The following is a 25,520-nucleotide window of genomic DNA, read 5'->3' as shown; positions in this document are numbered from 1 at the left end:
TCTTTCCTTCTCCTCTGCGGGTGACTGGTCCCTCCTGGCGGGGTCCTTCAGTAGATCGCGTCGGTTTCCCCCCTTTCAAATTTCTGCCCAAACGAAGCTGGCACGCAGCAGCGGGACTCAAATGTGGTCTGGGAGCCCGCCCTCGGCCAGAGCCGCAGGAAGTCGGGGGTGAAAGCAGATGCCGGCGAACGCGCTCGTTAACTCGTTTTTGAATTTGTTCTAACCTATTCCCCGACCAGTACCCCGCAAACAAACAAAATCCTGAATCGGCCCCTAAATCCCAAGCCAACCAACCCCTCCCACAAGCCCCTCCAGACGGACGGATGGGCTGAGCCTCCTCCAACCGCTGCTGGAGTCGGCGAAGCTCGGGAATCATGCGCTCCAGCCGGGCAACCGCTTCAGCTTTGGAAGTAGAACTTGGACAAACGAATCCTTTTCATTAAAGAAAAATCTTCGGAGATAGTGGGGTTTATTTATTCGTTTATTTCCTCAAAAGTTGGGTTCAGGAGTTGCACGGGAGGAGGACCACTGGGAGTTGTTGGGTTGAGCCAGTGTCACCTGTCTCTGACCCCTTTTGGGCTGCAGGCTGAAAATGACCTGAAATGATCTGGGGTGCCTTATCCCTGGCCAATTTCCATTGTGGCATGCCATCGGCTGTGGGGAGAACCCGGTTTCCCCAGCCACTTCTGCTCGGCATTAACTGGGGTGTGATGGAAGCTGGGATATCCCACATCTATCATTCCCCACCCCTTGCAGGCAGCAGAAAGGAACCCTAGAGTGTGGCCAGTTCCAGGCAGGTGGGACAGGCCATCCCTAAAGCCCCAGGTCTGGAGGAAGGGAGGGACCCTCAGTTTACAAGGACAAGCTGACCCTCTAAAAGTGAGATTGTCAGGGACATTACAAGTCCCTAATATGGAGACCCTGACCTCAGCACCTAAGAAAGGCTGGTCACACAGTCTCTCTGGACAGTGCTCAGACCCAACACTGGCCTTAACCTGCCACTCTGGCCTGGCCTGGGCCAGTAACCCCAACATGGCTGCTCCCACCTACACATGCCCAGAGGGCCTCCACTGCGGCATGTCTGGGGAGAAGTCCACCAGCCAGGGGTCATCTGTTCTCTAAGAGCATGTGTACCTGCCACTCCTCTCAACACAGCTGGGACATTTGGCACTTTCTCCTTTCCACAGGGTGAGAAATTCCACCTGAAATCATTGACATTTAAAGAAAAGCAATGTTTTGGGGTGGGATGATAAGTGCCCTAATTCTTTTTTGAGGTCTCCCTCCAGCAGACAAAGCTCGTTCCACCAGATCACAGGAAGGAAAGGGGGTTCTCGTCTGTGCCACTCCCATTCTAGGTTCTGGGACTGAATGCAGCTAGTGGGACAAAGCCTGGTCTTGAGCAGACCAGTGGGGATGTCCCAGGACTCAGACTGGTCAGCACAAACTGACTCTGCACCCCCTTCTCCAATGGCCCTATCAGACTACCCATGCTGGGGCAGTTTGAGTTTTAGCCTTTGGATGAAGTGCAGCTCTGGCTGGGGGGACAGGAGGTGCCACTGTTTCTAAGGATGAAGAAGCTCCAAGCAAGGCTAGTAAACAACCTAGTCTTTTATTTGCTCAAGGCCAGCTGCTGTAGGCACGGAGACCCCAGACTTCAAAACAGACATAAGGAGGAGGGGCAAACCACTCTGCCTACCAAGTGCTGCCTGCCTCCACCTTGCCTTCTGTAGGAGGTGGAAAGGGACATAGACTTTACATCTTCACCACTGAATATCTCCTCGGCTTTCAGATATTATGAATATTCAGTTATTGTAAAGAAGGAAACTGAGGCACACTCAACCCCCCAGGCCTATTGGCCAATTGGAGGTTGGGCTACTTCCTCTCCTCCACCTCCAGAAGAATGAACTATAGGCAGCCTGGTGAGGGTCTCAGGAGCCCATCTGGTGGCCTGTGTGTGTGGGGGAGGCCAGCCAGGGTCAAGGGCTGGGGGTGGGGGGAGCAGGAGGAGGGGTGTGGCTGGGAGAGCAGCTGCTGGGTGAGGGGGAGGGAGTCAGCATTGAATAGGGGACCCCAGCTGGGGTTCCATAATGATATCAGTGGGGGACAGACAGAGCCCTCTGCTCTCCAGATGGGGAAACTGAGGCGGAGACTCCTCCAGTCTTTGGGAAGGGAGGGGTCTCCCATCAGTTATTCAGGTCCATTCATCTCCACAAATGTGGCCCATGAGCTGGAGTGCCTCCTCGGGGCGATCACTCAGTGCTCAGACTGAGACAGGAGTGGAAGACAGCTGGGTCACCTGGCCACACAGCCCCCCTGTGCTCCTGACACACCAGAGGGGCACCCTCCCCCACCTCAGCTGGGAAGGAGCCTTGGGCTCAGGAGCCTGCCTGCCGCCCCCCCCCCCCCCCCCCGCCCCGCTCACGTGTCTGAGAAAGGCTCATTTTTAGCACCTGGCCTCTTTTCCGTGCCTGGAGGGAGCTTGGGGGATAGAGCAGGGAAGAAGGCAGCCACAGGGGACAGGGAGACCTGGAAGCTGGGCCCAAGGGGATGTGTGTCTGTTCCATTCTCCCCCGCAAGGGTGCCGAGGAAGAGAGGGACCCTCAGCCTCCATGCAGCGTGGAGATGAAGAGGACGCTGTCCTGGTCCTGCAGCTGGTAGTCCAGCTCACCCTGGGGCAGGAGAGAGGAGCAGGGACTATCAGGGCATGGTCGTTTCTCCCTAGGTGTTGGGAAGGGAAGCAGGGAGGGCTTGCTCTCTGGGAGAGACATCACTAGATGAACTGGGCACCCTACACAGCAACATGCAAGGAGGCCTGGCTCTCGCCACACTCACTACTTCCCAACAGCCCATTCTCTCCTCACTGGGGGTGGGACACTTAAGTAGCATCAGTTCAGAGGCTGGAGTGGGACGAAGATTATCCAGCTACCCTATCTGGGCTTGATGAGAGGCCCAAGGCTTTCCTACTGAAGCATCGAGGGCAGGGGCTAGGAGAGGTGTAACCCCCGCTACGCCGAGGTACTGACCAGCAATTCCCAGTCGGCATCGTTAATCAGCACCAGAATTCCTGGTCGCCTGTGGGAAAGATGGCATGAGTAGCAGGGAGTGAAAGGCAGGAGACTCAGAGTTTTTGGGCTGCAGGAGATGCGGAGGGAGCCCTTCTTCCTGAGGTTATGTTTAAAGATCTTCCAGGAAGAAGAAGCCACAGTCTGAGTGTAAAGGAAACCAAGTCAGACAGTCCTGGTCTTGGGGGCCAGATGGAAAGTATGTGCAAGTGACAGTACTCCCACCCAGACCAGGGGCAAATCATTTTGTTTCTCTGCACATCAGTTTCTTTTTCTAGTGGTCTTGGACATGCTGCAGGCAAGTGCCCTACCACTGAGCTATATCCCCAGCCCTTTCTTGGTTTTTATTTTGGGACAGGGTCTCATTAAGCTGTTAAGACTGACCTCAAACTTTCACTCCTCCTGTCTCAGCCTCCTGAGTAGCTTCATCTTAAAATGGGGCAAACAGGTGCCTGTGTCATAGGTGTGCCCAAGGCTGCAAAGAGACACAAGGGCTTGCTTGCCACACTGTCTATCATGGTAACTGCAGAAGAAGCATAATTTTCCTGGGGTTTAATCACAGTATTTTCGGCCCTGGACAGGAAGAACTTCAGCTTTGAGGTCCCCCACATGCCCATGCTTCCCCTAGAGAGGAGGCTACCTTGGCTTTTCTGGGTCAGGGATGGATGCCTGTGGGACTGAGCACCTGAATGCTCAAGAGCAGTCCTGCCTCAGCTCCACGTTTGGATAGGCAGCTTAGCCTGGCTCCTACTAGCAGTAGCCAAAGGGCACTGCTCTCCTTGCAGGTGGCCTCTAGGACTACTGCACCAGGATCTGAACCAGAGGCCCTGGGGGCAGCCCTCGCCCTCAGGGTGTTGCCTCAAAAGTGTGCTGCCCACCTCTTTCACTTAAGCTTAAAGAGGCCTTGTTTTAGAAGTAAAATGATCCTGGAACATGGAACCTGGTCCTTTGCCATCAGGCTGGGCTAGGCCGGGTGAGACAGGTAGGGAAGCTTTGAACTTTGATTAGGGTATCTGCAATGAGAGAGTAAGTGTGTGTGCCTGAGAGTGTACATGCATGCAGTCAATGACCCCTGGAATCCTAGACCTGTGCTGTCCCATACAGTTATCTACTGGCCATATGTTGCTATTTATATTATAATGAAATAAAATGGAATGTTTAGTTCCTTACGCACATCAGCCTTACTACAAGAACTCAACAGCCCCATGTGGCAGCAGCTACCATACTGGACAGCACACATATGGAACATTTTCATCACTGCACAAAGTTCCATGGGACAGCACTGTCCTAGATAGTTCAATGACAAGAGGGACCTTGAGCAGCATCCTTTTCTTAGAATTTTCTGTACAGAGAGTAATGGAGGCCCAAAGAAGCAAAGTAACTTGCCTCAGATTTCACAGCAAATTTGTGGCAGCCAGAAAGCATAATTGGATTTTTTTGAAGAAATTCACCAGGCTCCTTTCATCAGGGCTTTCAACAAATTCCCCACAGTCCAGTGTGATAACAAGAAAACTGAAAATAGACCTCAGACAGAACTGGACAGAAGCTCTTTCCTTATTGGAGTCAGGGAGAACAAAGAGGGAAAGAGGACCCAAAGGAGGTTGGGACTGAACCCAAGGATAGGGGCTTAGACACCCTTCCCACCCTCTGTTTTCTTCAAGGAAAGGAGGAAGGGGACTTACACACTGTCTCCCTGGATGAACAGCTCTGGCCGCTCTTTTAGCAAATTCTTCTTGATCCAGATGAGGAGGTTCCGGATGTCCCCTGGAGAAGAAGACACAACTAATATCAAACCCAAGTGATTCTTTTTTTTTTTTTCTTTTTTGTTACTGGGGATTGAACTCCGAGTTGCTTAACCACTAGCCACATGCCCGGCCCGTTTTACTGGTTTTTAAAATTTCAAAATAGGGTCTTGCTTAGTTGTTGAGGCTGGACTTGAACTTGTGATCCTCCAGCTGTAGGCTCTGAGTCTCTAGGATTATAGACATGTGCCACCACATCCTGCTCTGAGGCTGGCTTTGAACTTGAAATCCTCCTGCCTTAGCTTCCCCAGCTGCTGGGATCACAGGCTTGCGCCATGGTGCCCAGTTCATGCTAATCTTCTCTGTATCATTACAATTTTAATATATGGGTTGCTGAAGTGAGCACTTATTTTTGGTCTCATTAACTTGCTGAGGCTGATTCAGCAGTGATCCTTCTGCCTCAGTCTCCCTAGTCACTGGGATTATAGGAGCGCACCGCCACACCTGGTTCAAACCCAAGTGATTCTTGGCTCCCAAAACCTTGCCTGGCCTAAAAGGAAGTGCACATGGGAGCTTACGGGGCCTCTTTTTAGACTGGCTGCAATGGCTCATGAACTTGTGGGTTCTTAAGATGTGGAAATGAATTAGGAGAAACTAGTGACCTTTCAGAGAGGACTTCAGAGAAAGTGGCCCCTGCTGAAATCTTGAAGAGGCAATGGCCTTTACCTACAGTCACATCTAAAGGGCTGGGAGACAGAACTCCACCCACACGTCCTGGAAGCTGGTCTGGACTGCCCCAGTCAGGCTTCTGAGAGGGCCCTGAGGAGCCCCTTCCACCTTTATCTCTCCAGCCAGTCCCGGATGGAGAGGATAGGGCTTTGCTCTTGGAGGGTCTGCATATATTTCCCTTTGTGAGGGGAGAAAAACAATCACTGAGCTGATAACATCAGTTAATTTCCTCTAGCAGAGGGAGAGAAGGATCCTTCACCAGGCCAGGGACACTGACAAATCACTGCTCTACCACTTCCCGACTCCAGAGCCCTCAAGGCTAGGGGTGGTCACCTTGAAGAGGCAAAAGGTTCAGGGTCAAAAGGACCTCTCTGGCTCAGCTGAACGCTGAGATCTGCCTCTTTGTGGATCTGGTATTCTGGGGCAGCCACCAGTGCACATCACATGGAGGTTCAGAGGCACCTGCCCCCAGGGTCCCCTCAGGATCAGAGGTGCCAGGCCACAGAACACTGGGATCTGGTTCTATAAATTCCTTGATGCCTAGGGCTCTCCACTATCTCCTCCTCAAGCAGACCATTCTTTTAAGGTTGCTAGAGGTCCTGTGCTCCCCCACATGACTTGAGGACAAAGGTCCTAGGGAGACAGCCAGTCTTTGGGAAGCCACAGGGGGGTTGGGGATAACCACATCCTGTCCCAAGTTGGTGTCTCAAAGGGGTCTGGTATCTAGGACCATGCTTGAGACAAAGCTCTGGGGCTAAGCAGGAGCAAGGCCCAGGCAACCTGGATTGTCCTGCCCTAGAATCCAGAGTGGCAACTTGGACATGAAGAGGTTTTTTTCTCTGCCCTGTGTGTGGGCTCAGAAGCGCAGCATGCATACAGTACCTGCCTTGGGGAGGGCTTGAAAACACTCTCCCTAGTGTGCATGTCACATTCCTAGAGGGAAGGAAGGCTATAGTCAAGATGGACTCATCCTCATGGTTGGGCACCAACATCCCTAGATTGTACACCAGTAGAGAACACAGGGCTGGTGCTCATAAACAGGCAGTGTGTCCATAAAATGAAGCTGCTGCCTTCCAATTTTATTTATTTATTCACTTGGTACTGGATATTGAATCCAGGTGTGCTCTGCCACTAAGCTATACCCCCAATCCTTTTTACATTTTATTATTTTGAGACAGGGTCTCACTAAGTTGCTGAGGCTGGCTTCAAATTTGCAGTGCTCCTGCCCAGCCTCCAAGTTCTACAGGCTGGGATTATAGGCATGTGCCATCATGCCTACAATGCCTCCTTTTAAACAAAGGAGGCTACCGGTGGTGTATGCCTGTAATCCCAGTGACCAGTGAGGCTGAGGATCGCAGGTTTGAGGTCAGCCTCAGTAACTTAATTAGCAAGACCCTAAGCAACTCAGACCCCTTAAAAAATAAAAAGGCTGGGCTGGGACTGGGGCTCAGTGGTAGAGTGCTTGCCTTGCATGTGTGAGGCACTGGGTTTGATTCTCAGCACCACATAAATAAATAAAAAACACAGGTATTGTATTCTATTTACAACTAAAAATTTTAAAAAAGAAAACCAACCAACAAACAAAAAGGCTGGGGATGTAGCTTAGTGGTAGAGTATTGGCCTGACCTGAGTGAGGCTGAGTTCAATCCCCAATACCACCCAAAACACACAAAATGGTTAGGTACGATGTGACTCAGTGGTAAAGTACCCCTGGGTTCAATCCCCAGTACCAAAACAAATAAAATAAACAGACTGGAATCCTCCCAGTCCCTGGAGCAGGTGCATGAGTATAGTCTCCAACTTTCTGCAGTTCATTTGGACCCTTGGCAGGCTCTTCCTCAAGGCTTGGGTTCCAGAGGCTTTCTCTTGGCCCTGAATCCCCTTGGCCTCCATCTTGGCACTGTCTGGTGGGCCTCTGGCTCATACATCTTGTGGCCGCTCGATAGAGCTGCCGCAGCTTGACACATCCATCAGCCAGCCTTGGTGGGCGGGGTTGTGCTTGTGTGTGGAGGCAGCAACAGGGACAGGGCAGTGCCTGGCCTGGGGACCACAGGCTGCAGCCCCACAGCCCTAGTTTCCTCCAAAAAATAGGCACGTCTGCTCCACTATGGATACGGCTAGGGGTGGGGGGAGGGCTAGTGGTCATGTTGGGGTCATCCACGTGATGGCACCATCATAGAGTCCCAGAGGGGTGGGCTGGGGGATGAGTCTGCTGCCTGGTGCTGGCTCATTTATCATGATGCTCCTATTTGCTGAGGTCACTCCCTCCCTCCTCTGCCTGCCCCCACCCCAGGCCTGCCCACATTTTTGATAGCCGGTTTCCATGGTGAGGCTACCACATCACCCCTGGTATTGTTCCCCATGCCTGGATTTGAGGGTGGGGAGAGGTAGAACTCAAGGCTCCCTTCTCAGGCTGCAAGGGCCACTCAGCTTGGACTGAAACACACCCCCAGGGACATCTTGCTCAGCTTTTTGAGGCCCAGACAATATGCAAATAGGCTCCAAGCCAGATGGTCCGCTTCCAAAGGCACCCAGGGGAGGAGAAGGGTTAAGCAAAGTCAGGGGCTGGTGGCTTGGGGATGGCTCTGGAATAGTTGGGGGCTGAGAGAATCTCACTTTCACCTTTCCATTCTGTGTCCTCCTGCTTTCCCAATCCTGCTGAGGGTGGTCTCCTTCCTAGTATCCTAGGCAACCATTCACAAGATATATTTATTTATTGAGCAACTGCTATATGCCAGGTGCAAGGGAGATGGTTGTGAGCAAGATGGAAGGAGAGCCTATCCTTATGGAGCTAAGAGTACAGCAGGGGAAAAAGACATGACTTCATTAGGTGATAAAATGCTACCTCCTTTGTCTGAGATTGGGAAAGGCTTCTTTTTTTGGTACCATGGATTGAACCCAGGGGTGCTTAGCTACCAAGCCATATCCCAGCCCTTTTCTATATTTTATTTAGAGACAGGGTCTTGCTAAGTTGCTTAGGGCCTCACTAAGTTGCTGAGGCTGGCTTTGAACTCGTGATCCTCCTGTCTCAGTCTCCTGAGCCACTGGGATTACAGACGTGCTGGAATGATAGGCGTGAACCACAGCTCCCGGCTCAGGAAAGGCCCTTCTGAGGGTGTGAACACTGAAGCTCAGGTTTGAAGGATGAGTGGGGTGGCTGGGGGGTAGTATGCTAGACAGAAGAAAGAGCACATGGGAAGACGTAAGGCAGGATGGAACTAGCAGGCTCAAGGTAACAGAAAGAAGTCAAGAAGCACAACATGAGAGGGGGGCCTGCTCTGGAAGGTGCCACCCTCTGTTCTCATGAATCCCAGAGGGACTGACCAAGTAGGTTTCTCTGCCTTGATCCTGAAGCCTGATCCAGCTCAAACAATGGCATTCTCTTCCCATTCTTGTAGTGGGGGCTGAGCCCTGAAACTCTTGCTGAACACAGGGATAACAGTGGAGGGGGTGAAGAATCAGACTAAGACCACTGACTCTGGAGTTGGACAGTCCTGGCTTTGAATTGGATCCTATCACTTGTAGTTATTGACCTTGGGAAAGGAATTCTCAGAGCCTCAGCTTCTTTGCCTTGCAAAATGGGGAGGTCAGTATGCCTGACAGGTTGTCGTGAGGATTGAATAAAATGATCCACATACAGTTCTTGGCACTGTGCCTGGCCTATCAGTGTTGTAATTATTCTGGGGTCCAGAGGGGGAACCTGTCTCCTCTACATTCTCTGATGTCCTGGGCTTCCACACGCTTGCTCTGCCCAGTGTCCTGGCACCCCAGCTTTGGAAAGTCTAATAAGTCTAATCATTTGTCAGGCAGTACTGGTTGGGACTTTCTGAAAGAGGATTAGGAGAGTGGAAAGGAGACCCAAACACTAGGCTTCCTTCCTTTGTGGTTATTTTATTTTATTTTTTTTAAGACAGGGTCTCTTGCCCAGGATGGCCTCAAACTCTGGGCTCAGGTGTTCCTCCTGCCTCAGACTCCCAAATAGCCGGGACTACAGGCATGTGCCCTTTGCCTGCCTGTCTTCTTCCATTTTATATATTCAGACTCATAAGATGCCAGTGATTGGTCAAAGCTCCCAGGGACACCTGGGAGTAAGGAATCACATCCTGAGGCCATGGGTGAAAGCAGCCAGACTCCTACCCACAGCCCTGGGGAGAGAGACGGACACCAAATGCCAGGTTTCCAGCACAGGAGACCTTGTGGCCTGGCCTGCCCACTGGGAGAGGGCAAGTGAAGGGAGCTGCTGCTCTGTGGCCAAGTGGAGGAGCTCTGTGCGCTGTGGGCTGGATGGTCCTGAGTAGGAAGTCACTTGACCTCTCTAAGTCTTGGTGTCATCCATCTTTCAGCAATGGAAATAATAATCCATACTCCAAAGGGTTTTGTGAGAATGAAGGCCAGCAGTGTGAAACACACAGGAGAGCTTAAGAGACAGGTACGTGGCCCTCACCCTCTGGGCTGCCAGAACCTTGTCCTATAGGCACCTGCCACAGGAGCACCATGGCATGCCCATCCTAGCAGGCACCTGCAAAAACTTCCACCAGAATCCTTGCCCTGGTGACTTACCCTTGTCTGAGGTATACAGACAGCGCAATATGGCAGGGCCACCAAGGGTATCAACCCGTCTCTTGGGGCTGAAAAGGAACAACCTGGAGGTCTCCTCTGACATTGAATCCTCTTGAAAGAGACTCTCAGACTCTTCCAACACCTCAGGGGCAGGTCACCCCCAGGGAGCGGCTCCGTTCAGCACTCTCCTCAAGCAGGAGCGACCCTCCTGCCACTCTCACCCTGGCACTGTTGGTCCACAGGGCCCATGCCAATGAGACCCTTGTCCCCACAATAGCCCTTCAGATTTACGAGACCCTGATCCCCTAAATCTTTCCTTCTGTAGGTTAAACCTTCCTGAACCCACCAAGTCCAGTAGTCTCCAAGACAGGGTTCTTCTGGGAGCCCACCCCAGGCCTGAATTGAAAGGGAGAAGAAAGAGCTGGCATGGGGGGAGAGAAAGAGAACAGGGGTGGAGGGAACCTCTGAGGCTCCATTTACAAATGAATGGGGTAAGAATGGAGCAGTTTGCGGGCTAAACTGGCCTCAGAAGGAGGTTTACAGATGTGCAAGGGACGCTCCTCATTGTTTAATTAAGCAGAAAGTGGATCTTTTCAAAAGCAATTTTGCACAGGGACTGGGAGGGGTTGGGGGAAAGGAGGGAGGCAGGGAGGGGATCAGCAAACAGGCCCCAAGAGCAGAGAAAGGAACAGCTGGCCCCAGAGAGGTTGTGAAATGAATGCTAAGCAGTTTAAAGCGCCCAGAAGCTCTGCTCAGCTCAGTTCTTCCCCTCCCTCACCAACCACCCTTTAATGTGAGTCGAGCAGGAGGAGGGGGCACACTGTCGGGGCAGAGAAAGGTGAGGCCTTCTCCTCCTGGGGAAGCCTGCAGCTAAAGGGATCCTTGAGTCATAAAGACCTACAGCCAAAATGGCCAGAGGGAGGTTGGTGCCTACCCTAAAAATACCTGCCAATCTAGAAGATGCCCATTTCATCAGGATGACAGTTAATACACTCACCATGCACCTCTTGCAAACACAAACTTGCAACCACTCACTGGATTAGCACATCCTACTTAACATAAATACACATACTTAAATCTGGAAGAAACTTCCAAACCAGAGTTGTTAAATAGATAACAGGCTCAATAAAGAGCAGAGTCGGCCCATCTTCCATTCTACACATGGGAAAGAGAGGCTGGCAGAAGCCACTAATGTGCAGTGCACACCACCATGGCTCCTCTCTTGGAGTCTCATCCCCTTTGGCCTCTCCCATTCTTTTACCACGCAGGCTGGGTTGGAAGCTCTCCACTGGTCCAGGACCCACAGGTCCCCTTGTTTGTGAAACCTGTCACAGTCCACAATCTTTTTTTTTTTTTTCCTTCTCTTTTCTTTCTTTCAGTACTCGGTATTGAACCCAGGAGCACCCCAACCCTCTGAGCTACATCCAATCCCTTTATTTGGGGGGAGTGGTGATTGAACTCTGAGGCACTCGGTCTCTAAGCCACATCCCCAGCTCTATTTTGTATTTTATTTAGAGACAGGGTCTCACTGAGTTGCTTAGCGCCTCACTTTTCTTGAGGCTGGTTTTGAACTCAGGATCCTCCTGCCTTAGCCTCCTAAGTTGCTGGGATTACAAACTTGTACCACCACACCCGTGTCTCAATCCCTTTTCATTTTTTATTTTGACCAGGGTCTCATTAAAGTTGCTAAGGCTGGCCTTGAACTTTCAATTCTCCTGCCTCAGACTCCAGAGTCCCTGGGATTGTCACCATGTTTAGCAGTCACAATCTATATAATCTATGGCTCTTGCTATTTCAGCTAGAGTATCTAAGACCTGCTTGGTCAACTGGCAGCCAGGGCTGGGAAGACACTTCTGGGCATGGGTTTGGGAGAGTATAAGACTTCCTCAGCAGCATCAGGCCCCTTGGGTTCACAAATGCCAGGGTAAGGCCTGGAAGCTGCTGACAAGCTCTGTAGCTGCCATGTGACCTCTGGGTATAGCAGGGCACAAATGGGAACCAGGACTCCCAAATGACAACCAAGGGTCCAAAGAGTGAGCAATAGGGGCATCTTGCCTTCCTTCCCCTCATTCTCTTCCTTCCTTCCCAGGGTGGATAGGCCTCCATGTTCCCCCTATCTGGCTGAAGAATGAAAGATCAGAAACCTGAGTCCTCGCTCCTAAACCAGCTTCCCTACCTAGGTAAATGTGAACAGGACTCAGGTCCCTCCTCCTCTGTCTTTTTCTCTCTCCCTCTGAGGTTTGACTTCCTTGGTGATAACATCTATCAGGGTCATTATAGAAACTGAACTAAATAGCCAATGAGGGCCATGCATAAATGAAAAAGTGGAAAAACTGGAAAACAGGCCATGGGTGTGAGATATTAGGGTGCTTCAGGGAGCCTCTGGAGACAAATGATAGGTTAATGCTTGGACTGTAGAGACCCTGAAATTTGGGTGTGTTTCCCAGTGCTGTCATTTAAGTAACTGTATGACTTTGGGGTGAGATCCCTAAAATCTCTGAGTTTCGGTTTTCACTTTTATTTTTACTTATTTATGTATTTTCTTGCAGTGCTGGGATTCTAACCCAGGGCCTCCTGCATGCTAGGTAAGCTCTCTACCTCAGAGCCATTTTGACCTTTTAAAATGGAAATAAAGGGAGCTACCTCCTAGGAATGTGTGACAATGATCTACAAAACCCACTGAGGCTTCACCGACCACTCCAAACTCAGCCTCCACATATGCTGGCTCCCCTCAGCTCTTCATCAGCCCAGTGCCTCTGGTCCCGTTGGGCTTTCACAAGTGCTGTCTTCTTGCTCGGAAGGGTCCACACATCTCCGCTCTCTCCCTGAAGTTTGTCAGGCTGACTTGCTTTCATTCTTCAGGGCTTTACCTCAACCTCACCTCCTCGAAGAGGACTTCCCTGACAACTCATTAGTCCCATTTGAAGCCCATGTGTCCTCCTCATGCTGGAGTCTGTGATGGTACAGTTTTGTTTGTTACCTTATTTACTATTGGTTCCATTTCCATCACACTGTAAACTCCATGAGGGCAAGAAGCCACCCAGCAACCAGTGCACTGACTGTAGGAGGCACTCAAAAAATACTGCCAGCTACATGAAAGAATCAAGTACTTCCTCCCATTCCTGGCACTTCCTGAGTCCTCGGTCGATGAGTGGATGGGATGGAACTGGAATGGTGAAAGTGAGGGGACTTTCATGCCAAGCAAACTTAAGAGGAAATAAATTACAACGTGCTATTTTAATAAACTATCACGCAAGGTCTTTGAGAGGCTTATTTGAGAACCCTTGCTTCCTCTCAAGGCTGCCAAGGTTGCATGGCCATCTGCCACACTAAGAAACAAGGATCGATCACCTGTGGGTCTTCCCAACCATCCAGCAAGTACACAAAATCTTACCACCCTGATGTTTAACCTCAACTACCTACACAGCCCAGCTCAAGGTGAGCAGTGCCCTGACCCTTGATAAATGTCCCCAAGTCTCTAAGAATGGCAGGGGGTCAAGGACCCAAGGGAGGGCCAGAGATAGCCATGGCAGCCAGTGGATTTGGACAACTGTAATGGTTTTGTTCTTGGCAGATGTGTCTCCACTCCAGAAGAATCCTATCAAAACTCACCTGACCATTTTTTTGTGTGCATCTCCTGGAATCTCATCCCCCTGCCTCCTCATATGCTTGATGGCCTCTTCTCCCCAGAGGTGTCTCAGACATAGATGGGAGACGGGACCCCTATCCCTGGGCATCTGCTCTTAATAGGACTCACTGCTAGGGCTGTAAAAGACTTTGACAGTCACCAGATCCAGACCCTGCTTCTAGGCTATACTGATGGTTACCTAGGCGTACCTCGGAGGGTTAACTCTTTAAAATCTCCCACTTGAAGGCAGGGGCTGACTCCTCTTGTTCAGTCAACCTCCCTCCTCCAATCTTTCTGCATGGATACTTTTCAGTCAAAGTCCCTGACTGCCATGGGAGCCCATTTGTATGTTCCATTCTCGGGGAAGGTTACCGCCTTGACAAGACCTTCCCTTTGCTGCCACATTACAATGATAGAGATACATGCATAACTTACTTCCTTCTCCTAACATCTCTAGGAGAGAAGGACTGCCATCCCCACTTCACAGCTGAGCACACTAGAGTTCAGAAAGACAAGGTCCCTGGTCTAAGGTTCTAAGGAGTATGGAACCCTCACATAGGGACTAAGTAACCCTACTTCCCTCTCACGAAGCTGGCTGACTCCAGAGAAGATGGGAGAAGAGTATTCTGGTGACTTTCTCTTCCTTCCTGCCCCTGGTCAGGGAGATCGTACTCATTTCCACTGAATAGGGCTGAATAATCCCATAGACCCTTTCCTCCCCAATACCTGACCCCCACCCCCAGACAGAGGCTTAAAAACCCAATACTCACAGGGCTCCTCCTGCCCAGGCAAGGTGACTTGATGTTTTTTTACACCGTCAAAAAGGAGCTCTGCACCACCTCTGCAAATAAAGATCAAAAAGGACAGCCAGGTGAGCTCCTGCAAACAGGAGGTGGATGAACCTGAGAACTAAGGATGCAGACAGCAGTAGAAGCCCAAGAGATACAGAGATGAAAGTTCAGGAAAAACACGGGCACTAGTGACCAATTCTCAAATGTGTCTTCCTGTTGTGGTAAGGTAAGGTATAAATAATTTTTACTAATAATCAAGCAAACTGTTTTCTCCAGAAGCAGTCTAGTGCACAGTTATGGAACACAGGCTTTGGAGCTGCCAACACCAACATGGAGACCAGGCTCCACCTCTGCCAACCAGTGAGACCCAGGGCATGTGACTCCACCTTCTTATACTTTGATCTTTCCATCTGCAAAAATGTGAGACCTTCTGCGGACCTTGTGCATCTCAAAGTTTCCTCTAGCTCGGAGAGGTTTAGAAATGCCCCTATCCCTGCCCTTCTGCTGTTGGCCTGGTGGGCATACTACAGTGTGGGAAGCCATTCTTATTTAGCAGAATCAGACTAGGTTGAGCCATGGGACACAGATATTTGGCTTCTAAGAACTGCTGGGAAGCATGTGGTGCTACGTGGGAGTGGTTCCCTGTCCTCTTCTGGAATTGTCCCCCTAAGAGAATGGCTCCCCTAACTCCACCCTATCCTGTCCATCACAGAAGCTCCTCCCGGTTTTGCCCCCTTTACCTGTGTGTTATAAATAAAAGAGTTGGGCTATTCCATGTTGTTAGAGGCCAGAGCTGGTATGGTCAGACCTGTCACGCCCCCTCTCATTTAAAAAGAGTATTGGCTCTTGTGGGTTTATTGTATAGATAAATTTATGGGTAATTGACTGATAAACAGCCAACACCATCCTCTGGCAGTTAACCCTTTTCTCATCCACGCAGGACATGGCTGAGAGACCCCCACACCACAGCACTGGAAGCTGAGAGTCCACTGGGCTTAGCATTGACTATGAGTAATCCTGTCATTTACTATTCACATTATCTCGTCATTTATAAGATGCTCCTCACCTCATTTCATCCTCAAGGCATCCCAGGGAAGAATTGGGGGGGAGGCAGATATTATTAACTCCATTTCATAGAGAAGCAGGCTGAGGCCTGGAAAGGTTAAGATAAGAGATTTGTGCAAGGTCAGACACAAAGCAGCTGTACTAGAATAAGAATCTAACTGGTTTCTGCTCAGTCTCAGCAGCCTTGCTGAAAAATAAATAAATAAATAAGACTCCTCAAAGGTCAGAAAGCACCCTGAGGGCAGAGTTTGGTTCATTTCTGTGTCTCAACATTGGGCCATGGTAAGGCAGGGACAGCAGAGATAATCAGAGTCAAGTCCAGAAGCCAGGACTCCTGATGTGGGCAACAGGGCTCTTTCAGTGTCCCATACTCTTCTCCCTTTGGGTCTCCTGACTGCCATCTCAGACCTAATATGGGTCTGAACTGAGAAGGCCTTAACAGACTTTTGATGGATGCAATGCCTCCCAGTCTACCACCCTTTCCTAATTTCAGGGAACAGAGATGTCCTCAGGCAGCCCACTGGGAGGCAAAGGCAAGGAAAGCATTGTCATGGAGGAAACATGGGGCGACTGTCATCCAAACAAGGTCACGCTTTGTTGATGCAGAAATGTGGAGGGGGAGCAGAGGCCCATCTGTGGCTGTGTGCAGGGCCATTTCAGCTGCAAGTCTGCACAGAGCCTCCATTTATCTCCTTCCAAGAGCCTCATTTTCTCCTGGGTAGGGGTTGGCACATGTAGCAGCTGGGATGGGGGATGGTGACAGGCAAGGGGCTCAGGAATTGGGGGGTCAGAGAAGATGGGTGGGAACTGAAGGCACTGGGACTCAGGCAAACAACCAAGAGTGGCCAAACCTGGTAGTGCCAGTCTCGGAGGCTGAGTCTGTTTTTCTTCCCTTTACAAATGGATGAAGGCAGAACCAGTCTGGCTCAGAGAGTGACCTGTCACTGCTGGGTTCACTGGGCCTCAGGGGAGGGGTTGGCACTTCTGTCAGCACATCTGGAGTGGGGGAAGGTGCACGCCCAGCCTCTAGAGTGATTCAGGGAGGCAGACAAGGGGCCTGTGCTAGCCTCAGAGACCCAAGACCAAATCCTCTTATGTCTTACAGGATTTGCTATCCAACTCAACTAAGATACTCCTTCTTCCCTCTACTTCTCCAGACATTCCTGCTGGATATGTTTGTTTATACCAGTGACAGGTAGACATTCCTAAAACTGTTCTCACTTTTTCCAGTTCATCATCATCTTCTTTATCATCTATCAACCTATACTTGGTTCTTTATTTCCCTTCTACCTGCTGGATATAAGCCCTGCCTAAAACAGAGCCTGGCACACAGTAGGTACTCACCAAATATTTACCAAACAAATGAAAATGTCCATTTTTTTTTTTTAACTTTTTCTCTGCCCTCAATGGTGTACCCACCCTTTGCTAATACCTCCCCAACTTGAGGAGGAGAAAAAGGAATGAGGCAAAGAGAATCTTACATTTGAGATTTTTTTCTTTATATATACATATATATGTATGTATGTATATATATATATATATATTTTTTTTTTTTTTTTTTTTGGTTGTGGATGAACCTTTATTCTTATTTATTTTTATGTAGTGCTAAGAATCGAACTCAGTGCCTCACACATGCTAGGCAAGCATCCTACCACTGAACACTACCCTATCCCCTACATTTGAGTTTTAACAGCCTGAACTGAAGGTTCACATCTGTACTACACACTTTGAATCCTGAGAAAATGCTCTGCTAAGAACAGTTCAGAAAACAAGACAAAAGATGGCAGAACTAGCTGCTGACAAGAGAGAGAAAGGTGTAAGAGGCTTTCCAGAAGGCTTAAAAAGAGCTGGTGGGGTGAAGAGGACTATATCTACTCATGGGTTACAAAGTTCTAATCCAAATTCTTCCAGGATCTGTGATGGTGGTGGCACTCAGGGAAACAGGGGAGACAATGGTGGGCACAGCAGCTTCTTTGCAAATCTGCCCAGGCTCAGAGTGAAACACATCTACTAAGAGATGTAGGAAGTAAAAGGTCAGTGGTAAAAATATGCAAGGACAGAGAGAAGGGACTTAGGTTTGTAATGCATCTTGGGCATTCTTACATCCCATGAAGCTACAATTCTCATAGGACAATGGTGAGGATGGAGGTGGAAGGAGGGAGATAGATTATGGGTGAAGTGATGTTGTCTTGTTTTGCCAGAACTCACTCTGCTCTTGTGGGTAAGGAAAGCTGAAACCAGAAAAGGAGTAATTATTTTGGTCTGTGAACTCATGACTTCCTCATTGTTGCCAGCACAGTATTTGGAAGACAGAAGACATCACTGGTGAACAAACACCAGGTCTACTTAGTGAGAATAAAAGGCAAATAAATTGACTATAGATAAACCCCAGCCTGGTCATCTGAAGCTTCTCCCTTTCGAGCTCTGCTGAGACTTGTCAAAACAGCAGGGATTATCCTAGAATCCTCAGGCTTTGGGGTACAGCTGGGCCAAGGGTCAGTAAAGCAAAATAGTCAGGAAGCCTGACCAATGTAGTTCTAATTGGATCCAAGTGGCTAGACAATAATCATCAATTAAAATGCACTTAACATTCATGAGACTACCCCCTTCCAAGGGACAGAAATGCTGAACACTGCAGGGCACGGACAGAGTACTATTTATCTTTGTATCCTCTGTGTCTGGCTCACTGCCTGGCACATGGTAGGCACTCTATAAATGACTGATGAATGAACTACCCAATGAAGGGAAAACAAGAAAGAAATTGGGAGCATCCAATGAGAGGAAAGGCATTTAGACAGAGGTTTTAGATTCCCATCCCAGACTTTTCCTCTCCCATCTCCACTACACGCTGAAACCCAGTTTTTTCATGTGATTTTGGCAATGATATAACCACCCATCTTTTAGGGCCTCAGTTTCTTTGCTGTCTCTCTAAGCTATGCAGTTTTTCTCTGAGTTTTTTATTTTTATCTTGAGACAGGGTCTCACTAAGTTGCACAGGTCCTTGCTTAATTGCTGAGGCTGGCTTCAACTTGCAATTCTCCTGTCTTGGCCTTCCTAACCACCACTGGGATTACAGGTGTGTGTGCTACCACACCTGGCTTTCTCTGTTTTGAAACCACGACAAAAAACCAGTTTGTTGGAGGGATAAGATACTGGCTTAAGGAGATTTCCTCCCTTTGTTTTCCTCAGTTATTGATATGTGTTCCAATTCCTGCATTTTTTTTTTTTTTTTTTTTTTTTTTTTTAGTTGTCAATGGACCTTTTATTTGTATGTGGTGCTGAGAATAGAACCCAGGACCTCCTCACACATGCTAGGCAAGTGCTCTACCACGGAGCCACAACTCCAGCCCCATCAATCCCTCCATTTTCATCTTGTGGAGACCATGCTGCCAATATTCGTCTCTCCCAATGTAGTTATCCTATTTATCCCCATATCTCTACTCGACTCAAGATCTGTAGAGCACTCAGCAAGTTTACTGACTATCCTGAAAGAGCTTCAGTTCTTTTTAAAACCCCCAAATCTTGGGAAAAAGAAAAGAGTTCCGTCTTGGCCACACATCCCACGATAAACAAAGCTCCAAGAACGGTGTAAGCGGAAATTGCTGCCTGAAGAAAGAACTCATGGGTCGAAGAGAGGTTCCTTCTAGGAGCCAAAAGATGCCAAAAGATGGACCTGGTCCGAAACGAGACTCGTAAAGTACGCAGGGAAGCCACCCGCTAACCGTCATGCCTTCTGAGCCTTACTGGGTACAGGGCACTGAGGAGTACCCAGAGCGCACCTCCCCGCCCGGGGGTGCGCCTCTATTCCCGGACATACGGCGTCGCCGAGGGAGACCGAGCCTATCAGACTCGAGGCGGGTGGCACGGTTCGCGGCAGGCGCCGGGACCCTCGGCGACTCGGCCGTGTTGGGCCTCAAGGCAGGACGGGAGTTGCGGGCCCAAGGACTTCAATCCATCCCCAGGGCGCCCAAGCTCTGTTACTCACCCGAATTCCACCTCCACTGACAAGGGCGCTGCCATGTTGAGGAAGCTGAGCTCGCAGGAAACTCCCCTGAACTTCCGGGGCTCCCGCCCACTTCCGGTCACCGCCCGGAGCCACGGCCGGAAGGGGTGGTGCCCAAAGATTCTCCTCCTCAGCTATTGGAGGAGCGCGCGGAGGGCGGACGAGTGAAAGTCGCCCGCGATCCTGGGAATTGGGAGTCGATCTGCCTCCGCCTTTCGGCCCCGGTTCCAGGACCAGAGTGGGAAACGACTTGAGACCACAGCTGGGCAGCAGACAGCCTCCAGCACCTTTTCGACATGACTGTGAGCCACATTACTGCTTGTCTTGCGTTCAAGTCTCTCTTTAGCCAACACACTGCTTGGGCGGGCCCGTTCACTCGTCTTGACTTCAGAGCGACCACCAAAATCTTTATTTCTGACACAGAAATCTCTCTCCTGAGCTATCATCTCGCTATCCAACCGCCCCTTTCGATATTGAGCCGGCTGTCACTCGGTCAGAATTTATTGCATGTTCATGTGCCCAGCATCTTGTTTGGCGCTATGGATGTAGTAGCAAAGGGCATGAATACTGGGTGTGCGTGCGTGCGTGTGTGTTTTAATCCCCTCTTTCGGTGTTGGGAATCGAACTCAGGGCCTCATACGTGTTAGGCAAGCGCTTTACCGCTGAGCTACATCCCTAGAATGCAGTGTCTTTAGGGCATTCACAGTCTATTGGGGAAAAATTTTGTAATAAAATAAATATGTGCCCGGGATTGAACCCAGGGACCCTTAACCACTGAGCCATATCCCTAGCCCTTTTTTGTATTTTATTTATAGGGTCTCACTGAGTTACTTAAGTTGCTTAGTATGACCTTGAACTTGAGATCCTCCTGCTTCAGCCTCCCCCACTGGGACTACAGGCATGTGCTACCAGGCCCAGTTAAGAAGGCTTGTAAGTGGTAAGAACACTTCAATAAGCAAGGGGGAGCTGGAAATGTAGCTCACAGGTAGAGCCTTGGGTTCAGTCCCTAGCACTGCAAACAAACCTGATTGGGCTTGCTGGGCTCTAAAGACTAAGTGGAGTGAACTGGGTGGATATGAGAGGAGTATTCCAATGAGGAGAGCAAAAAATGCAAACAGGCTGCATCACCAAGGGAAGAAAGTGGAAGTTGAGGAGCAGAGGCTTGCTAAGAGATGAGGCTAGAGAAATGGGCAGGAGCCAAGCTATGCCTTGTAAGCCAGGTGAGCATTTCAGTGTCTATGAGCACTACTGCTTGACTTGAGGCTACAGAGGGTTTTGGGATGGAACTGTGCTTTAAAATAGCCTAGTGGTAGAGTGCTTGCCTCGCATGTTCAAAGTCCTGGGTTCAATCCCCACCCAGCACCACAGACAAATAAAAATTTAAAATATTTTCTGACTGCAGTGTGGAGAATGGTTTGGAGAGAAACATGGAAGAAGACAGGAAGACAATTGAAGTTTGCTGCTTAAGCCCAAGGCAGAAATGGAGTACAGACTGAATGTTCTACGGGTCTCCAAACAATAGTAATCCCAGAACCGAACTGAACACTGGTAGAGTATGGTGGTGTAGACTGATGGTTAAGGATGTGATGATTATGTTAAGAGCTAGCCAAAAAAAAAAAAAAAAAAAAAAAAATAGAACTAGCAGTTTGGCTGGTGCAATCGCACATGCCTGTAGTGCCTGTAATCCCAGTGACTCAGGAGACTGAGGCAGGAGGATCACAAATTTGAGGCCAACCTCAGCAATTTAGTAAGACCCTGTCTCAAAATAAAAAATGAAAAAGGCTAGGGATGTAGCTCAGTGGTAAAGCCACCCTGGGTTCAGTCCCCAGCACCAAAAAAATGAACAAACAAACAAACAAACAAAAAATCCTAGCAGATCAACTGCCGGTTTTTTATCCAGGTCTTGTCACTGCCCGAGCTGTTTCTTTGGGCAAATCCCTTAACATCTTTGTGTCTCAGTTTCCTCATTTGTGAAACAGGAAGTATAGCTCCTTATAGGGGGTAGGAAGGACTAAAGGAGTTCTTGGCACAGTGCCTTTTTCCATGAAATAGGCTCTGTGTTGCCCATCTTAGGGGTGCAGGGGCCACTGCTGCTCACACAGACATCAAAGAGACCGAAATACTTGGATATTGTTTTTAATTCTCCCCCTGTTCCTCCATCCACTCACCAAACTTGGACCAGTTTCACTTCTAACCTGATTTTGCAACCCCCAAATTTTCCGTACCCTGACACTCCCCAGCTCACAGCCACCCTCTTACCTACATCTGCTTCCTCTGGCCTATCTGCCTCTGGCCTTAACTTTGTTGTACAATTAAACTTCACGGACACCTCTGAGCCCCCTCAGTGTGCCAGGCAGTGTTCCAGGGCCCTGATAAAACAACGGCAAACGAGATATAGCTCTGGTTCTCATAAAATGCAAAGGCCCTACACTCACCATGCTACATGTATAGATCACTTCCCCTCTGGAACTCAGTTTCCTCAATCTGTAAAGAGTCTGGGACCAAATGATCTCTTAGTCTTTTAGCAAAAATATTCTTAGATTATTCCACTGAACTCTTAGCTTCTCCAGAGCAAAAACCTTTCCTGATTCATCTTGGATCCTTATCCTGTAAGGAGGAACTTTGTACCTCATAGGGATTTGTTGAGTGCTTGCTGAATGATCAAATAAATTAGTGAGTGATATTTGCCAACAAGGCCCCATCTAGAAAGCATTCAGGGCCTTTTACAGCCTCTGATCCCCACTAGCTTCAGCTGGATATCCTAAGATCCTGGGAATTGCTACCTCCTAGCGTTAGAAGGGAGGGATTGCTTGGGAGCATTTGAGGAGCTTCCCCAATTCGAAAAACATTCATTGAGCACCTGTTAAGTGCCAGACCCAGTGCTGGTGCTGGGAACACAAGGGTGCACAAAAACAGATAGTTCCTGCCTTCCTGGGGCTGATGTTCTAGAAGACATAGAGGGCAAAACAGGATGCATGGTGAAATCAGTGCTATGGAGGGGAACAGGGGAGCTGTTGGAGGCCTCTAACCTAGTGTCATGATATCAGGGGAGGCTTCCTGGGAGTTAAGCAAACCAGATTCACAGGGATGTGGAAGGTAGAGGTAGAAGTGGGGAGGGAGAGGGCACAGGCAGGCTGGAGTCCTTCCTTCTTCCTCTGGGAATCAACCAGCAGGTAGTCGATGGGCTTTTTGGGCTACTGGGAACTCACCTCTGGGTAAGCTGGCCCATTTTGTGGCTGCTCAGCTCTCAAGTCCTTCCTTCACCTGGCTCCAGTCCTACTCCCTTCAACCCCTCGGTGACAATACTAGTTTACCAGTATATTCATTCAAAGAATATTTATTGAACTTGAACACCCTCTTTGTACCTGCCAGGTGATTTACATGCATTACCTAATTTATTCCTCACAGGGACTCCCGTTTTTCCTAGGAGTAAACTGAGACAGAACATGTGACTTGCCGAGAACCCCCCTAAGTATCAGGCCTCCACCCAGGTTTTAGAGCCTTCAGGATCCCTGCCCCTACTCACTGAGCCTCACTGCCTCCCTTTGAACTAGTCTCAGCCAAACGCCTTTCCCTGGGATCCAGAACAGGGGCTTGGGCCCCAACCCCAGATCCTTCTAGCAGGCCATCCAGCCGGGGCATAGGCCTCCATCCTCTCTGAAGCTCCTGGGGAGACAAAGGCAGGGTTGGTGGGGGAGATGAGGGCTCGGGTGCCCCCCTGCCCACTGCCCTTTGTCTTCCCGCCTGCTCCTCTCACGCGCCCCGGGAGGCTGGGAGTCGCCTCTCGCAGGCTTCCTCCTCCCATTCTTGTGCTAATTGGGTGTCAAGCTGAGATCAGTGAGAAAGAAATCCGCCCTGGCTCGGGTTAAACTGCCGCCAAAGATGAGGGCTGAGCCCAGAATATCATTAGACTGGGAGGAAGCAGGGCCTCTTGGGGGAGGGACTGGCAGCGCATTCAGGCCCCTTTGAAAGTCACTCAGTCGCCCCCTCCCTTGCTGTTGCCACTTCAATGGGCCCCTCAAAGGTATTTAACCTTCCCAGGAATTGAAAGTGATAGCCACGCACTGGCCTGGGCAAATGGACCTCCAGGGACGCTGTAGGCCAGCCCTTTCCAGCCTTCTCAGTAGAGCAGACAGATTGCAGATGGAACACCAAGGCTCAGGGAAGGGGATTTTTCTTCCAGCTCTGCCATTCTCAGGCTCTGTGGTCTTTGGAGAGAATTTATCTCTCATAAGCCTCAGATTCCTCATCTGCAGAATGGGGATAAAAATGTACCTATTTTGCATTAGCAAAATTTAATGAAACCATGCACAGAAAGCCCTGTGCACCGTGCCTGCCACATGGAAGGTGCCCCAGCCTTGACCATTAGCAAGTCTAGGGAAGTTGGTTTGACCAGCTACTAGGACCTCAGGTGTCTGCAACAGATTCACTTTTCATGTCTTGCCTCAATTCTGATCCCCTGTGCAGACCTGCAGCATACTGTCCCCCCCTTTTTACATTTACTTATCTTGGATCTGCTCTGATGGCATCATGCACCTCACTCTCCTGAAGGAAAAGAATGACTATCAATGACAGATAGCTGCTTTGCACCCAGGGAGAAGGAATGCTGCGCCTGTGCTTCATGGTGTCCAGTGCTCTCTGCATTCAGAGAAACTTCTAGTAATGAACTACAGAAATGACCCATTAGTATGGTCTTACTGTCCTCTCTTAACCTGCCTTTCACTTCCAGGCCTTGGCATCTGCCTGGAAGCTTCCTTGAAAGTCCTCCCTGTTGCAGTGTGCTTGGTTAGGTGCAGCTGAGCACACAGTTTTGTCTTTTCTACTTGCCAGCCTCTTCCCCCATCATGCAGATTAGGGCCCAGGTCTCTGTCATGCTAGGGCAGCCTTTAGAATCTGCTCAGTAGGTGGCATGGTGGTGCACACCTGTAATCCCAGGGACTCCCAGCCACTCGGGAAGATGAGGCAGGGGGATTTCAAGTTAAAGACCAGCCTGGACAACTTAGACTCTGTCTCAAAATAAAAAGGGCTGGGGGGTGGGGGCAGCTCAGTGGGAGAGTGCCCCTGGATTCAATCCCTAGTACCAGACGAAACAAACCAAAAAACAAACCCAAAAAATCAAATTTAAAAAAGGAATCTGCTCAGTAGATGAACTGTCATTGTGATCTGTAAACTTAACTACTAGATAAATGTCACCAACTGCCTGGTAAACGGTAGCTATCATTGCTAATTAACTTCGTAAGCATGTATGGAGGTGACACACACAACCATGATTTGGGATCTGAGAGCTGCAAGGACCACAGCCCAGAGCCTCCATTGTGGATAGTGTGGTGGTGGGATCCGGTGTAGAAGTGGGAAATTTCCTGGAATCTTAACATTTGAACATACTCTTTTCCGCTTTTAAACCACTGTGCATTGTGTTGAGGTTTTCATGCAAGATCTTGCACTTTTCACAACTCAAGGTGGGGATTCTTTGACCTCTGTGTTCAGGAAAGGGAACTGAGTGGCCAATAGTAGAGCTAGGATTTGAACACAGGCCCATCTGACTCCAGAGCCACAGCTCTGAATTGCCACCCTGTCTCTTGGTGACTGCTCAACATGGGGGAAGGAATGGGTCTCTTCTGGGGGCTCCTTCCCATTGTGGAGAACTCACTGAGGGTTAACCAACCCCAGGCTCTTGGAGGCATGACCAAAGGCCTTCAAAGGCCACCACAGGGTCTTCCAGGCAGGGTACCTGCTCAGGGGTGATGTGGGAGGTACGGCCCCTCCTTCCCTTGGCTGAATGCTAAGGTTCCCGACTGGATTCCTCAAGCTCTGTGCACCCTCTGCTGGCCATATGTGGCAGGGCAGACATGTCTGCCATCCCTGCAATCCCTCAGTTTGAATGGGTAAGAGTCCCCTCTTCAGCTCTGCTCCCACTTTACCCTCAGAGGCACCAGACTC

General features: G+C 49.7%; 1 protein-coding gene and 2 long non-coding RNA genes across 4 annotated transcripts in view; 2 read left to right on the top strand and 1 right to left on the bottom strand.

The window, feature by feature from the left end:
• LOC306645526 overlaps nucleotides 1–14,485 on the top strand; it is a 187,121-nt gene extending 172,636 nt beyond the window's left edge. The window contains exons 2-3 of the long non-coding RNA XR_013759680.1: nucleotides 6,991–8,523; nucleotides 8,566–14,485. This is a non-coding gene — a long non-coding RNA (uncharacterized lncRNA). The remainder of the gene's footprint in view (nucleotides 1–6,990; nucleotides 8,524–8,565) is intronic.
• URM1 (ubiquitin related modifier 1) lies at nucleotides 1,591–19,666 on the bottom strand. 2 transcript variants are annotated; one of them, XM_079113445.1, is made up of 6 exons: nucleotides 19,563–19,617; nucleotides 15,579–15,665; nucleotides 14,492–14,562; nucleotides 4,745–4,826; nucleotides 3,024–3,072; nucleotides 1,591–2,669 (listed from the first exon to the last, which is right to left on the bottom strand). In XM_079113445.1, exons 2-6 carry the CDS (start codon nucleotides 15,581–15,583, stop codon nucleotides 2,601–2,603), a joined length of 276 nt encoding a protein of 91 aa, XP_078969571.1. In that variant the 5' UTR covers nucleotides 15,584–15,665; nucleotides 19,563–19,617; the 3' UTR covers nucleotides 1,591–2,600. The 2 variants fall into 2 exon arrangements, with proteins under 2 accessions (XP_078969571.1, XP_078969570.1); XM_079113444.1 differs by lacking the exon at nucleotides 15,579–15,665 and having other exon boundaries at nucleotides 19,563–19,666.
• A 64-nt stretch (nucleotides 19,667–19,730) lies between these two features.
• Nucleotides 19,731–24,121, top strand: LOC306645524. Its single transcript, XR_013759677.1, has 2 exons — nucleotides 19,731–19,882; nucleotides 20,983–24,121. It is a non-coding gene; the product is annotated as an uncharacterized lncRNA (long non-coding RNA).
• Nucleotides 24,122–25,520: the final 1,399 nt, after the last annotated feature.

The sequence above is a fragment of the Sciurus vulgaris genome, assembly GCF_902686455.1.
Source record: "Sciurus vulgaris genome assembly, chromosome: 15".
Lineage (NCBI taxonomy): Eukaryota > Metazoa > Chordata > Mammalia > Rodentia > Sciuridae > Sciurus > Sciurus vulgaris.
This window is presented reverse-complemented; position numbering and strand designations above follow the sequence as displayed.

Coding starts and splice junctions, on each gene's coding strand:
- URM1 (XM_079113444.1), bottom strand. CDS start 19,597: ATGGCAGCGCCCTTGTCAGTGGAGGTGGAATTCGG. Junction 14,563..19,562: donor TCAGTGGAGGTGGAATTCGG/GTGAGTAACAGA, acceptor CTTTATTTGCAG/AGGTGGTGCAGAGCTCCTTT. Junction 2,670..3,023: donor ATGCCGACTGGGAATTGCTG/GTCAGTACCTCG, acceptor CTCCTGCCCCAG/GGTGAGCTGGACTACCAGCT.